General features: G+C 42.1%; 2 protein-coding genes across 2 annotated transcripts in view; both read left to right on the top strand.

Moving 5' to 3' along the window:
• Positions 1–14,899, top strand: part of LOC109397934 (transmembrane emp24 domain-containing protein 5) — a 548,078-nt gene that overhangs the window by 375,867 nt on the left and 157,312 nt on the right. The gene's annotated exons all lie outside the window — the stretch shown is intronic.
• Positions 10,609–14,519, top strand: LOC109418973 (uncharacterized). The gene is made up of 8 exons (XM_029877711.2): positions 10,609–11,289; positions 11,353–11,614; positions 11,667–12,022; positions 12,083–12,436; positions 12,656–12,829; positions 12,890–13,282; positions 13,349–13,616; positions 13,677–14,519. The coding sequence occupies exons 1-8, from the start codon at positions 10,743–10,745 to the stop codon at positions 14,377–14,379; spliced, it is 3,057 nt and encodes a 1,018-aa protein (XP_029733571.2). The 5' UTR covers positions 10,609–10,742; the 3' UTR covers positions 14,380–14,519.

Here is a 14,899-nt window from a genome sequence, read left to right as displayed (position 1 = left end):
CTCCTGGAACTCCACCAGAAATTCCTTTCTGAATTCCTCCAAAAATTTCCCAAGGAATTCCTTCAGAAATTTCTCCATGGATTCTTTCCAGAATTCCTCTAGAGATTCTTGCAAGAATTCATTCAGGGATTCTCAAGATATTCATTTAGGGACTCCTCCTGCAGTTCTTCCATGAATAGTTCCAAGGATTTTCCCCAAGATTTCCTATAGAGATTTGTCCAGGAATTCCTCCTGAGGTTCTCCGAGAAATTGTTTTAGGGATTCCTCCAGGTTTTTTGCAAGAATTCCCCCAGGGATTCTTCCAAGTAATTCTCTAGAAATTCCTCTAAGGATGCCCACAGGAATTCCTCAAGAGGTTACTTAAGTATTACCCCAAGAATCCAGAATTCAGAAAGTCCTCCAGGAATTGATCCAGGAACTCCCATAGGAATTCCTACAGAAATTATTACCGCAATTCCTTCAGGAATTCCTCCTGGAATTCCACCAAAAAATCCTCTGGGAATTCCTCTAGAAATTTCTCTTGGATTTTCTTCAGAAATTTCTCTTGGAGTTTCTTCAGAAATTTCTCTTGGAATTTCTTCAGAAATTTCTTTTGGAATTTCTTCAGAAATTCCTCCATTAACTGCTTCCAGAATTTCTCTCGAGATTCCTCCAGGAATTCATTCAAAAATTATTCCAGGGATAGTTCCAAGGAATTTCCACAAAAAATTCCTTTACAGATTAATCAAGGAATTCTTCCTGGGATTCCGCAAGGAATTTATCCAGAAATTTCCAGGCATTCCTCCTGAGGTTTCTCCAGAAATTGCTTCAGGGATTTTTCCAGGGATTTTTCAAAGAATTTTCCCAGGGATTCTTCCGAGAATTTCTCTAGAAATTTCTCTAAGGATTCCTCTAGGAATTTTTCAAGAGGTTTCTTTACAAATTTCTCCTGGGAGTTTCTCCATGGTTTCATCCCGGGATTTCTCCAGCAATTCATCTAGAGATTTCTTCGGGAGTTCTTCTAAAAACTCCAAACTCCACTAGATTGCTCCCAGAATTCTTCTGAAAACTCCACCAGGAACTCATCTAGAAATGTATCCAGAGATTACGCCAGGCATTAGTCCAGGAATTTCTTCAGGGATTTTTTAAGGAAATTCCCCAGGGTATCCTCCAGGGATTTCTTAAGGAATTTCTCGAGAGATTCCTCCAGGAATTGATACAGGCATGTCTCCGGGAATTTATCCAGGGGTTACTCCAGGCATTCCTCCAGAAGTTCCTCCAGAGATTTCTATAGGGATTCCTCCAGGCATTAATCCAGGATTCCTTCAGAAATTACTACCGCAATTTCTCCAAGAATTTATCTAGAAAATCCTCCAGGGATTCATTTGGAAACTACCCCAAGAATTCCTCCCGGAGTTTATCCAAGAAATATTCCAATAATTCTTCCTGGGATTCCTGAATGATTTCCTCCTGAGATATCTCTAGGAATTCCTTCACATATATTTCTGGCATCCTCAAGGAAATCCTCAAGGAATTCTTTTGAAAATTTCCCCACAAATTCTTTCTGGAACTTATTCAAGAATTATTCCAGGTATTCCTCCTGGCATTCTTCCAGGATTTCATCCAGGCATTTCTCCAGGGACTCCTCCAGGAGTTCTACCACGAATTTCACCAAAAATTACCCAAGGTATTTCTTCAGAAATACTTTCGGTAATTTATTGAGGATTGGATCCAGGAATTCCTCCAGGAATTTCTTCGGAAATTCGAACAGCAATTCCATCAGGGATTGTTCCAGGAATTCCTCGAGAAATCCTTTCAGGGTTTCCCCCAAGAATTAATCCAGGAATTTCTTCTCCGAGGTTTCCTCTACACATTCCTCCAGGAATTATTTCATGGATTTCTCCAGAAATCCATCCGATGATTTCTCCAGTAATTCTTCCAGAAATTCCTTCTGAAATTGCTCCTGTAAGTCCTCTAGAAATTCATCTGGAAATTTCTCCTGGAACTCCATTAGAAATTCCTCTCAGAATTCCTCTAGAATTTCTCTAGGAATTTCTTTAGGAATTTCTCTATGAATATATTCAGAAATTTCTCCATGGATTCCTTCCAGAATTCCTCTAGAGATTCTTCCAGGAATTCATTGAAGAATTCCCCAAAGAATTGATTAAGGGATTCCTCCTGGAATTCATCCATGAATAGTTCCATGGAATTTCCCCAAGATTTCCTTATAAGATTTGTCCAGAAATTCCTCCTGAAATTCCACCTGGAACTTATCCGGAAGTTCCTCCAGGAATCCCTCCGAAGGTTCCTCCAGAAATTTGTTTCAGGGATTTCTCTAGGGTTGTTTCCAAGAATATCTCCAGGGATTCTTTCAAGAATTTTTGTAGAAATTTCTCTGAGAAATTTTGCGGGAATTCCTCATGAGGTTTCTTCAGAAATGCTCAGGAATTACTCAGAAATTACTATCGCAGTGTCTCCAGGGGCTCCTCAAGAAATTCCACCAAGATTTACGGTAGGTATTTCTTCAGAAATTCCTACAGGAATTTCTTCAGAAATTGATCCAGGAATCCCTCCAGGAATTTCTTCGGAAATTCCTACAGCATTCCTCCAGGAATTTCTGCAGAAAATCCTTTAGAGATTGCTTCCGATATTCTTTCAGGAGATTCTTCAGGAAATTCTTCAGGAAATTCTATAGGAATTTTTCCAAGGGATTCCTCCGGAAATTCTTTCAGGTTTCCTTTAGGAATAAATCCATGAATTTCAACTCCAGGGATTCCACTAGAAATCCGTCCAGGAGTTATTTCACGGGTTCTTCTAGAAATTCCACCAGGAATTCCTCCAAGAATATACCAGAAATTCCTGCAGGGATTCCTCTAAGGATTCTTCCGTGAGATTCCTCCAAGAATTCCTCCTGGAATTTCTCCAGAAATTCCTCTGGGAATTCTTCTAGAAATTTATCTTGGAATTTCATCAGAAATTTCTCTGATGCTCCAGGCATTACTCCAGGAACTTCTCCAGGGATGCCTCCTTCAGAAATTTATCCATTAACTTTGGAGCCAAGGGCTGAAAGTCTCTTTAAAAAAGACAAATCAATCAATCCATTAACTTTTCCAGGGAATGCGCCAGGAATTTGTCCAAAAAATTTTCTAGGATTTCCTCCAGAAATCCATCTTGGAATTGCTGAGAAAATTTGCTTATGATTTCACAAAAAAATGTGCCTATGATGCTTCGTTCTATGATTTTTCAAAGTAGGTGGTGTCTGTGGAAAATGTTTGATTTTCACTAGAGTTTTCCGGAAAATTAGGCGACCCTGATTTTTTTCAATTTAGTTTTTCAAATAGGGTGGGGCGGGGCAAGATGGGTCAGTACCATTTTCGGGCGCATTACTCATGTTTTGATTATGTTAATAATTTTGTTAGATGACCAGCATGAATATACAAAAGTTTGGGGCATTGATTGAAAAATTATTCACTCTCATTGGAAATAAAAAATAAAATGTTTTTTGCCATTTTTCTTATACGATACATTCCATATATTCTCCATATATAAGGCCGCGGGGCAGGATGGGTCACCTTCAATTTTGAACGTATTTTTGGAGCATTCAAAAGTTATTTTTTTTTTATTACAAGACTATCTCATAAATGACTTCAATCAAGCGGAATGAACGCTCAAAATTATAACATAAAGTTATGATAATTTTTTAGTAAAAACATCGATTTTCAAGTCGCCTGAGGTCCACTCGAATCGTAAAGTTTTTTTATATTCCAAATAAATTTATAAAATGTTTACTAGTAGCTCTTGTTTACTCATTATGGATATGGAGCATATATGAATGCGGAACAAATCTTATATTTTGACGTTTTTCGTTGAGAAAATGTAAATTACCTAAAAGGTGACCCATCTTGCCCCGCACTTTTTTCACGGCACAAAATCGATCACTTTTTAAAACTGCTTGTTTAACATCATATTTTGTATTTAATGAACTTTTTATCGACTTTTAGCATAGCTAACTAGTGTATTAAAGAGTAGCGGACGAATGCAAACCAATCCGATTTGTATTTTCGAAGTTATGGTGATCCATCCTTATGCGACCCATCTTGCCCCGCCCCACCCTATATATGATCCCTACCTAATTTCATTAACCTTCAGAAACTTCATACAAATTTGTACGATAATAAAAAAAAACCCCTAATGCTCCAGGCATTAGTCCAGGAACTTTTCCAGAGATTCCGCATGGAATTTTTCCAGAAGGTTCTCCCGAATATCCTCCAGAAATACATCTAGGAACTCCTCCTGTGATTTCTTGAAGAATTCCTCTAAGGATTCCTCCAGGAATGCATCCAGAACTTCCTCCAAGGATTCATCTAAAAAAATTTCTAGTAATTTCTACAGGGATTTCTGATGCGGATTCTTCAGATTTTTTTTTCCTGAAATTCCTAGCATAATTGCTTTTCGGATTCCTCCAGGTATTCATCCAGGGATTCCTCCACGTATACTTTCACAAATTACTCCAGGGATTCCTGCAGGTATTGCTCCGAGAATTCTTGTAATGATTTCTTCCGAAATTTCTCTCGGGATTTTTTTAAAAATTTATTCAGCGGTTAGTTAAAAAATTACAGTATTCCGTTCATAATGTTTTTCAGGGATTCATCCCAGGGTTTTTTTTAGGATTACTTGTAGATTTTTTGAATAATTTGAAGGATTTCTAGAGGAATTCCTCCAGCGATTTGTATTGAAATTCTTTTAGATAATTTTAGAGGGACATAGAAGCCAAGAAGTCATCCAGGAATTCTTTCACAATTATCTCATGAATACCAAGTCTTTTACAAGTCCAATCATGAATACCTTCAAACTTACGATTACATCTTGCAGCACCAGCTTTCAAATATATTAAAACTTCCTCAATGACCATTTGAATTTGTGCGTTGTTTGATAGACGCAAAAATACCCCTGGCCCACGAAATAAAAGAAATTAAATCACCTCCAGCATGGTTTTCACAAACTTTTGCTGGAATCCCATTGCAAATTCAACCAGAGTTTTTTCCCACATGATACTTGATTTCCATAAAGAATCACTTAACCATATTTTGCAGTAATGCTGCTAGAAAATTCAAAGATTCTTAAAGATACCCATCCAGGAATTCCTGGAAATTATCATTTAGATTTAATTTCTCAGCGATTTTAAAAAGAAGATGTACAAAGTATTGCTTTTTATATAATTCTGATTATATAATATTTCCAAACAAAACTAACTAATTACATAGACCATTTTGGACAATGATCTTGTAAAGAGTGACAAGTTGAGAATTGTCTCCAATAACTGTCAATTTAAACACATATTATGCCAAATAAATTAAGCTGTTTGCTATACAGCGCACCACTTCCGAAGTTAGGTCCGACGCACGGATTTGGAGAAAAATCCAACTTCGCTAGTCGAAAACTTCGATTTTCAACTAAATTGAGAATATAGATCTATGTTTGTCACCACGACAGTGGTTTTCAGATTTTTTCTAATTTCCATATATAAAGTCATTAAAAATTTCTAGGGGGGGGGGGCCTGGCCCCCCTGGCCCCCCTCTAGTTACGCCAATGTACACATCATTTTGAAAATTCCCGATCATAAACGAAATTCCCGACTAATTCCCGCATATTTCCCGATGGATTTCAATTCCCGATTTTTTCCCGCATTTCCCGAATTTCCCGAGTCTGTGGCCACCCTGTAATTCCTGGAGGAATGCTTGGAGGAACGCCTGGATGAATTCCCGGAGGAGTTCCTGTAGGAATCCTTAAAGAAATTTTGGAAGGGTTTCCTAGACGAATTTCAGGAGGCATTTCTGGAGCAAGTCCTGGAGGGATTCTTGCAGCAATTCCTGGAGGAATCTCTAGAGGAATTCCTGAAGGAATGCCTGGACGGATTCCTGGGACGCTGCCTGAAAGGAGGAATCTCTAGAGGATTCCCTGGAAGAGAAATTCCTGGGGGAATCCCAGGAGGATTTCTTGAAGGAACCCCAGGAGGATTTCTTGGAGGAATCCCAGGAGGATTTCTTGGAGGAATCCAAGGAGGATTTCTTTAAGGATTTTTTGGAGGAATTCCTGGGTGAAATCTTGCAGGAATTTCTGGGGGAATCCCTAGAAGAATATCTAGGTGAATCCCTGGCTGAATTCCTGGAGGAATCCCTGTAGAAATCCTTGAAGAATTTCTGGAGGAATTCTTGGAGGAATCATTGGAGGAATATCTACAGGAATAATGGGCGGAGACCTTGGAAAAATTCCAAATGGAATTCCTGGTGGGATCCTTAGAGGAATTCCTTGGAAAATCACTTAATGCCTAGAAGAATCGCTAGAGAAATTACCCAGTGAAACCCAATCATTTTGTAGAGGAGTTTCAGATGGAATCCCAGCGAGAAATCCTGAAGAAATCCTAGGTGGAATTCCAGAAGGAATTCTAGAGAAATTCCTGGGTGAAATCTTGGAGGAATTTCTGGAGGAATTCGTGGGGGAATCTTTAGAGGACTCCCTGAAAGAATTTTTGGATGAATTCCTGGAGGAATCCCTGGCTGACTTCCTGGAGGAATCCCTGCAAAATTTTCTGGAAGAATTGCTGGACAAATTCCTGGAGGAATTCAAGAAAGAATCCCTGGAATCCTTAGAGAAATCCCTGGTATAACCCTTGGAGAAAATCTTTGAGGAATACTTGACAGAATTCATGCAGAAATGCTTGGATAAATTCTCGGAGGAAACTCTACAGGAATCCTTGGAGGAATTCTTTGCCTGGAGGAATCGCTAGAGGAATTCTTGAATGAATTTCTAGAGGAATTCCTGGAGGAATCTCTACAAGAATTCCCGAAGAAATCTTTAAAGTAATTTTTGGTGGAATCTCAGGAAGAAACTTCTGAAGAAATCCCAGGAGTCCCTGGAGGAGTTCCTGGAGGAAATCCTTGAGGAATTTTTGGAGGAATCCCTAAAAAAAACTCATGGGGAAATACCTGCGGAAAACTAGGCAGAATTCCTGGAAGAATGCCTGGATAAATTCCTGGAGGAATCATTGGAGGAATTTCTACAGGAATTATGGGCGAAACCTTGGAAGTGGAATTCCTGGTGGAATCCTTGGAGGGATTCCTTGAAAAATCACTTAATGCCTGGAAGAATCGCTAGAGGAAATTCTGAATGATTTTCTAGAGGAACTCCTAGTGGAATCCCAGGGAGAATTCCTGAAGAAATCCTAGGTGGAATTCCAGCAGGAATTCCTGGAGGAATCCCTAGAGGTATCCTGGGTGAATTCCTGGAGGAATCCCTGGGGGAATCTCTAGAGGAATCCCTGAAAACATTTCTAGAGGAGTTCCTGGATGAATTCCTGGAGGAATGCCTGGCTGATTTCCTGGAGGAATCTATGCAAAATTTTCTGGAAGAATTCCTGAACAAATTCCTGGAGGAATTCTTGTAGGAGTCCCTGGAGGAATTCTTGAAGGAGTCCCTGGAGGAATGCCTGGAGGAATTCCAGAAAAAAATCCCTGGAGGAATCCGTTAAGGAATCTAGAGAAATCCCTGATAGAACTCCTGGAGAAAATCTTTGTACTCCTAAAGCACCCAATTCCAGATGGAATGCCTGAAAGAATTCCTGGAGAACTCCGTGGGGGAATCTCTTGAATCCCTGGAAGAGAAATTGCTGGAGCAATCCCAGGAGGATTTCTTGAAGAAATTTTTGGAGGAATTTCTGGGTGAAATCCTGGAGGAATCCGTAGAGGAATCTCTGAAGGAATCCCAGGCTGAATTCCCGGAGGAATCCCTGTATAAAATCCTGGAAGAATTTCTGGACAAATTCATGGAAGAATTCTTGGAGGAGTTCCTGGATGAAATCCTGAAGGAATTCCTGGAGGAATCCCTGGAAGAACTCCTGGAGAAACACCTTGCGGAAAACTTGGCAGAATTCCTGGAAGTATGCCTGGATGAATTCCCGGAGGAATACCTACAGGAATTATGGGCGGAATCCTTGGAAGAATTCCAGGAGGAATTTCTGGTGAATTCCTTGGAGAATCACTGAATGCCTGGAAGAATCGCTAGAGGAATTTCTAGATAAATTTCTAGAGGAACTCCTGGTGGAATCCCAAGGAGAATTCCTGAAGCAATCCTAGGAGGAATTCCAGGAGGAATTCTTGGAGGAATCCCTAGAGGAATTCCTGGTTGAAATCCTGGAGAAATTTCTGGAGGAATCCCTGGGGGAATCTCTAGAGGAATCCCTGAAAACATTTCTAGAGGAATTCCTGGAGGAATGCCTGGCTGATTTCCTGAAGGAATCCCTGCAAAATTTTCTGGAAGAATTCCTGAACAAATTCCTGGTGGAATTCTTGTATTAGTCCCTGGAGGAGTGCCTGGAGGAATTCCAGAAAGAATTCCTGGAGGAATCCGTTAAGGAATCTTTAGAGAAATCCCTGGTTGAACTCCTGGAGAAAATCTTTGTATCCCTTAAGAACCCAATTCCAGATCGAATGCATGAAAGAATTTCTGGATAACCTCTGGAGGAATATCTAGAGGAATCCCTGAAAGAGAAATTCCTGGAGGAATCCCAAGAGGATTTCCTGAAGGAATTTTTGGAGGAAATCCTGGTTGAAATCCTGGAGGAAGCCCTAGCTGAATTCCCGGAGGAATCCCTGTAAAAAATCCTGAAAGAATTTCCTGACAAATTCCTGGAGGAATTCTTGGAGGAGTCCCTGAAAGTGTTCCTGGATGAAATCCTAGAGAAATTTCTGGAGGAATCCCTGGAAGAACTCCTGAAGAAATACCTTGCGGAAAAGTTGGCAGAATTTCTGGAACAATGCTTAGATATATTCCCGGAGGAAACCCTGGATAAATATCTACAGGAATTATGGACGGAATCCTTGGAAAAAGAACAAGAGGAATTTTGAAGGAATTCCTGGTAAAATCCTTGGAGGAATTCCTTGAAAAATCACTGGATGCCTGGAAGAATCGCTAGATAAATTTCTAGAGAAATTCCCGGTGGAATCCCAGGGAGAATTCCTGAAAAAATCCTAGGAGGAATTCTAGAAGGAATTCGTGGAGAAATCCGCAGAGGAATTCCTAGGAATTTCTGGAGGAATTCCTGGGGGAATCTCTAGAGGAATCCCTGAAAGAATTTCTGGAGGAATTCTTGTAGAAGTCCCTGGAGGAATGCCTGGATGAATTCCAGAAAGAATCCTTGGAGGAGTTCTTGGATGAATCCGTTAAGGAATCCTTAGAGAAATCCCTGGGTAGAACTCCTGGAGAAAATCTTTGAGGAATACTTGGCAGAATTCCTGCCGGAATGCCTGGATAAATTCCCGAAGGAATCTCTACAGGAATGCTTGAAGGAATTCTTAGAGTAATTCCTTGAAAAATCACTGGATGCCTGGAGGAATCGCTAGAGGAGATCCTGGATGAATTTCTGGAGGAATTTCTGCAAGAATTCCAGAAGCAATCTCTGAAGGAATTCCCGGTGGAAACCCAGGAAGAATTTCAGAAACACTGACTGTACAAATTCCTGAAGAAATTCTTGGAGGAATCCCTTAATGAATTTCTGGAGAAAGCAGAATTACTGGAAGAATGCCTGGATAAATTCCCGGAGGAATCCTTGGAGGAATCTCTACAGGAATTCTGGAAGGAATTCTTGGAAGAATCTCTACAGCAATTCTGGAAGGAATTCTTGGTGGAATCCTTGAAGGAATTCCTTGGAAAATCACTGGATGTCTGGAGGAATCGCTAGTGGAATTTCTAGATGAATTTCTAGAGGAATTCCTGGTGGAATCCCAGGGAGAGTTCCTGAAGAAATCCTAGGAGAAAGTACTAAAGAAATCACAGATGGAATTCTTGGAAAAAAATCCGGAAGTAATTCCAAGAAGAGTTCATGGAGGAACTCCTGGAAGAATCCCCGTAGCAGTTCTTGAAGAAATCCCTGTAGGAACTCCTGAAGAAACCTCAGAACGAATCTCGGAAGCAATCTTATGAGAATTTTTTCAGGAAATTCCTGAAGATATTTGTAAACGAATTCCTGTAATTTTTTCGGCACAGTCATGGTTAGCAAGGAGCTGGATGGCAAAAGACACTCAGCGGCGGAAGAAGCTTGGAGCCAGGAGAAGCCATGTCTTCTTGAAAAAGTTGTCTTTGCTACTTTCCTAGTTCAACAGAATGGGATCACTATAACAATATAAGCTCATAAAGTAATCATGGTACAGCTCGCGCAAAACGCTGTTGACTGCAAGTTGGTCTTTTGCTCTCGATAAGTAATTGATGAGATGTTAATTGAGGTGACGTGGACTGCAACCGATCACATTCGCCGATCACATATTCTATGGGAAACAGTCTTCCAGGAATAACTTCCTAGGGATAGTCAGACAGCAGCTCTGAAAAACTCCAAGAGAACGATCATTTTAGTCTAACTAATGTTTTTGCTTTACGTCCATTCGGTCCAACATCGTTTTGTGATAGAATGATTTACATCAACAAATCCCACTCTGTGAGCTCACCCTATATCAAGATCTCTGATCGCTACAGATCACTTTCACACGTGCTTTGCTGGAGCATCTTCTTATCGTTGGCATCGGTCAAATGTGAAAACAAACGATTAAACCTAATGGTCGTGGCGGCGGTGGCGGCTTCTTGCTACCGCCACACCGATAACCTTCGCCGATGCCCCTTTTTTCGTACGGGAGTTCAAGCGATTTATAAACGAAAGGCGATCGCGCAGCGATCTCAGTCCGGAAAGGCTCGCGTAGTTCGGTAGATTGGAAGTTATGTTCCTGTTGGTGATCGTCACGTTGATCGCGTTGTTGGCGCTGTACGAGTGGTATTTGCGGCAACGTGATGGATACCGTGCTGCTCGGGAGTACCCCGGTGGAACGATGTTTCCGGTGTTGGGGAATCTACTGGAAGTGTTGATCAAGGATACGGTGCAGACGTTTAACTATGCGCGAACGAATGCCCTGAAGTATGGGCGATCGTATCGGCAGTGGATATTCGGAAGCGTGATACTGAATGTGATTAGAGTTCGCGAAGCGGAGCCAATTCTGTCCAGCACGAAGCACACCCGGAAGAGCATACTGTATCGGTTCTTGGAGCCGTTGATGGGCGATGGGCTGCTGTGTAGCAAGGGTAGCAAGTGGCAGGCGCGACGGAGGATATTGACCCCGGCATTCCATTTCAGCATCCTGAACGACTTTCTGCAGGTGTTCCAGGAGGAGGCGGAAAAGTTGATGACGTTGCTGAATGGTCCTGCCGATTCAGGAGAAGAGGTCGTGCTGCAGTCGATCGTTACCAGGTTCACGCTGAACACTATCTGTGGTAAGGTTGAGCTTGGTTGTTGTAAGAAAACAGAAAACTAATTTTAAAGTGAACTCGATCAAGAAACGGCGATGGGTGTTAAGCTGGATTCGTACAATGGAGCAGATACGTATCGATCGCAGGTGTATGACGTGGGTGAAAGGATCGTTCACAGAACGATGACTCCGTGGTTGTACGATGATGGGGTCTACAACCTACTGGGGTATCAGAAGCCTTTGGAAGATGCAATAGAACCAATTCATGACTTCACCCGAAGCATAATCCGACAGAAGCGTGAGCAGTTGATACAAGATTCGACGATCTCCAACGTGCCTGTAGATGGAATGTATGCTCAGATCGTATTTTTATAGCGATGATCTGAACTACATATTTTCTAGATACGGATCGAAGCAACGGTACGCCATGTTGAACACTCTGTTGATGGCCGAAGCAAGCGGTGGTATAGATGAAGAAGGCATACGCGAAGAAGTGGACACCTTTATGTTCGAAGGACATGACACAACGGCAGCCGGATTGATCTTCTCGATTCTGTTGCTGGCGACAGAGCAGGAAGCTCAACAACGTGTTTACAATGAACTTTTGGAAGCTCGTAGTACCAAATCAGAGGCTGATGCTTTCACCATAGCAGATTACAACAACCTGAAGTACTTGGATCGATTCGTAAAGGAAGTACTTCGGTTGTATCCTCCAGTATCGTTCATCTCGCGGTATCTGTCTGGACCATTGGAAGTTGGTAGGTTCAATCATTGGTCTTCCACCGCTGCACGTTACGTTAACTCTATTTTTTCGGTAGATTCAACGACCTTTCCGCACGGTACCATCGCACACATACACATCTACGATCTGCATCGTGATCCGGATCAGTTTCCCGACCCGGAGCGGTTTGATCCCGACAGGTTCCTGCCGGAAGTCTCCGCCAAGAGGAATCCATACGCATACGTACCGTTCAGCGCAGGTCCTAGGAACTGTATCGGACAGAAATACGCTCTGCTAGAGATGAAAACCGTACTCTGCGCTCTGCTGATCAACTATCACATTCTGCCGGTGACTACGCGGCAAGAGGTGATCTTCATGGCAGATCTGGTACTGCGGGCAAAGACGCCGATCAAGGTTCGATTCGCTAAGCGAAAGACGAATACAAAGTGTAGCTAGACGTAGAATATGATTGTTAACAGAAAATCTAGACCAAACAGTAACAATGAAAATATATTGATTAATATTGTGTTGTCTGCTTATCAATATTTTCATAATTTCTACAGTATAAATAAACTCATTTGTGCGCGAAAGATGATAAGAGCAATGCATATTTTTAACCGACGGCAGTGTAGAATTCAATTAGGTGTAATCAGTCTTGGAGGGTGGAGCTAAATGGATTTCTCGGCAAGTTGGTGGTTTGCTGTGCTACTAATCATAATAGTTCTTCTAGTGTATGAGGTAATTGACAAAAATGGGCGTATATTTCGGGCAATCAACAAATTTCCAGGGCCTCCATGTTTGCCACTCATCGGAAATCTGAGTGAGATTCTCTTCATGGATCAAGGTAAAGGGCATTGAATGCATAGCTATCAACACCTGCTCGAACAACTATCGATCATTTCAGCGACGACCTGGCAATGGGCCCGCAAGTGGCCCAAGCGATACGGAGGAACCTATCGGTTCTGGTTCAATAGCTCACTGTACGTGCTGAATGTGATCCGGGTTCGCGAAGCCGAGCCAATCCTGTCCAGCACCAAGCACATTGACAAGAGTGAATTCTACAAATTTCTACATCCCTTTTTGGGCCTGGGTTTGCTCAACAGTACCGGATCCAAGTGGATGCACCGTCGACGAATTCTAACGCCTTCATTCCACTTCAACATACTGAACGGGTTCCATCGTACATTTGTGGAAGAATGCGATCAACTGATGATCACACTTGGTGAACACGTTGACAAAGGTGTAGCAACGGCCTTACAACCCGTCATGTCCAAGTTCACACTGAATACCATCTGCGGTAGGATGTTAGACAACTCTCTTGCCTTTCAATTTCCACTGCACTAACCTTTTTTCGCCTTTTTAGAAACCTCTATGGGAGTGAAGTTATCCACGGTATCGGGAGCAGACGTATACCTCACGAAGCTTTATGAAATCGGTGAAGTCTTGGCTTACCGTTTGACGCGACCATGGTTGCTGAGCGACTTCATCTGTCGGTTAACAGGTTATAAAGCTGCCTTAGATAAGCTGCTTCTTCCAGTTCATTCCTTTACGACAGGCATCATCAACAAGAAAAGAGAACAGTTCCTGGCGGAATATAAGGAACATACCGGTGAGCTAACCGAAGAAAATATGTGAGTATTTCCTGATATATTGTAGAGCAACACCTTTCCAAACTTCCGTATTTCACGCAGTTATCTCAACCCGAAGAAGCGATACGCTATGCTGGATACGCTACTTCTCGCCGAACAGAATCAACTCATCGACGAAGCAGGTATTCGCGAGGAAGTGGACACGTTCGCCTACGAGGGTCACGATACCACGGCAGCTGCCCTGATCTTCATCTTTTTCACTCTGGCACGTGAACAAGCAGTCCAAGATCGAATCTTCTCTGAAATCTTACACATCTACAACAATAAACCCCAATCGAATCGAGCATTCACACCGCAAGACTACACCGAGATGAAGTTTCTGGACCGGGCACTGAAGGAATGTCTTCGCCTGTGGCCACCGGTGACCTTCATATCGCGGAGCATTTCGGAGGATATCGTCCTCGACGACGGCAACCTTATCCCGGCAGGTTGTGTTGCGAACATTTTCATTATGGATATGCACCGGGATCCGGAGCAGTTTCCCGATCCGGATCGATTCGACGCGGACCGGTTCCTACCGGAGGAGGTTGACCGGAGAAATCCGTACGCCTATGTGCCGTTCAGTGCGGGACCGAGAAACTGTATCGGGCAGAAGTACGCCATGATGGAGCTCAAGGTTGTGGTGGTGAATGCACTGCTGAGGTTCCGAGTTCTTCCGGTGACCCGACTGGAGGAGATCAACTTTGTGGCGGACTTGGTCCTAAGGAGCACCAACCCGATTGAGGTTAGGTTTGAGAGGAGGTAGTTAGAAGTGGTGTGGATCAGTGACAACGTGATAACGTCTGGAGGAAATTTCTCTAAGGTAAAAGTTTGGCGGAATCTCGAAAAACAAAATGTCTTATAACTTCAAAAATAAATAGGAAAATATGAAAAATAAAAAAGCTATACGACGAAATAATGGAGAAATCTAATCCTATCAACCGATCATATCCTTTATTTGGAAAATCCCTTAATAAAGAGATAAAAAAAACTTACAGATGTGTAATCCTATCCAGTAACTAATATCGTTCATGTGCAGGTTACGAACATTGGATATGCTGAGGTTATGACACAAATTTCCCAAATGGAGGAAAACGTGCCTCTGGAGTCCTTCTTCTGATATGCTGAGGTATTATTGGTTTCTAGAAGCGACAATTATCAGAAAAGGGATAGGGTGCGACTCAAAACGCGTGTAAATCAAAGGGGTACCGCTGTCCGATCACTTTTGCAATATTTTCAACGCCTTGCCACGCCCAGACCTGTGAACGAAAACATTTTATACTTTG

Source organism: Aedes albopictus, chromosome 2, assembly GCF_035046485.1.
Source record: "Aedes albopictus strain Foshan chromosome 2, AalbF5, whole genome shotgun sequence".
Taxonomy (NCBI): Eukaryota; Metazoa; Arthropoda; class Insecta; order Diptera; family Culicidae; genus Aedes; species Aedes albopictus.
This window is presented reverse-complemented; position numbering and strand designations above follow the sequence as displayed.

Excerpts from the sequence above, each read along its gene's own strand:
- LOC109418973 (XM_029877711.2), top strand. The coding sequence starts at position 10,743 with ATGTTCCTGTTGGTGATCGTCACGTTGATCGCGTTGTTGGCGCTGTAC. Across the intron at positions 12,023-12,082 it reads GTCTGGACCATTGGAAGTTG|ATTCAACGACCTTTCCGCAC; the intron begins GTAGGTTCAATC and ends TTTTTTCGGTAG. Across the intron at positions 13,617-13,676 it reads GAGCTAACCGAAGAAAATAT|TTATCTCAACCCGAAGAAGC; the intron begins GTGAGTATTTCC and ends TATTTCACGCAG.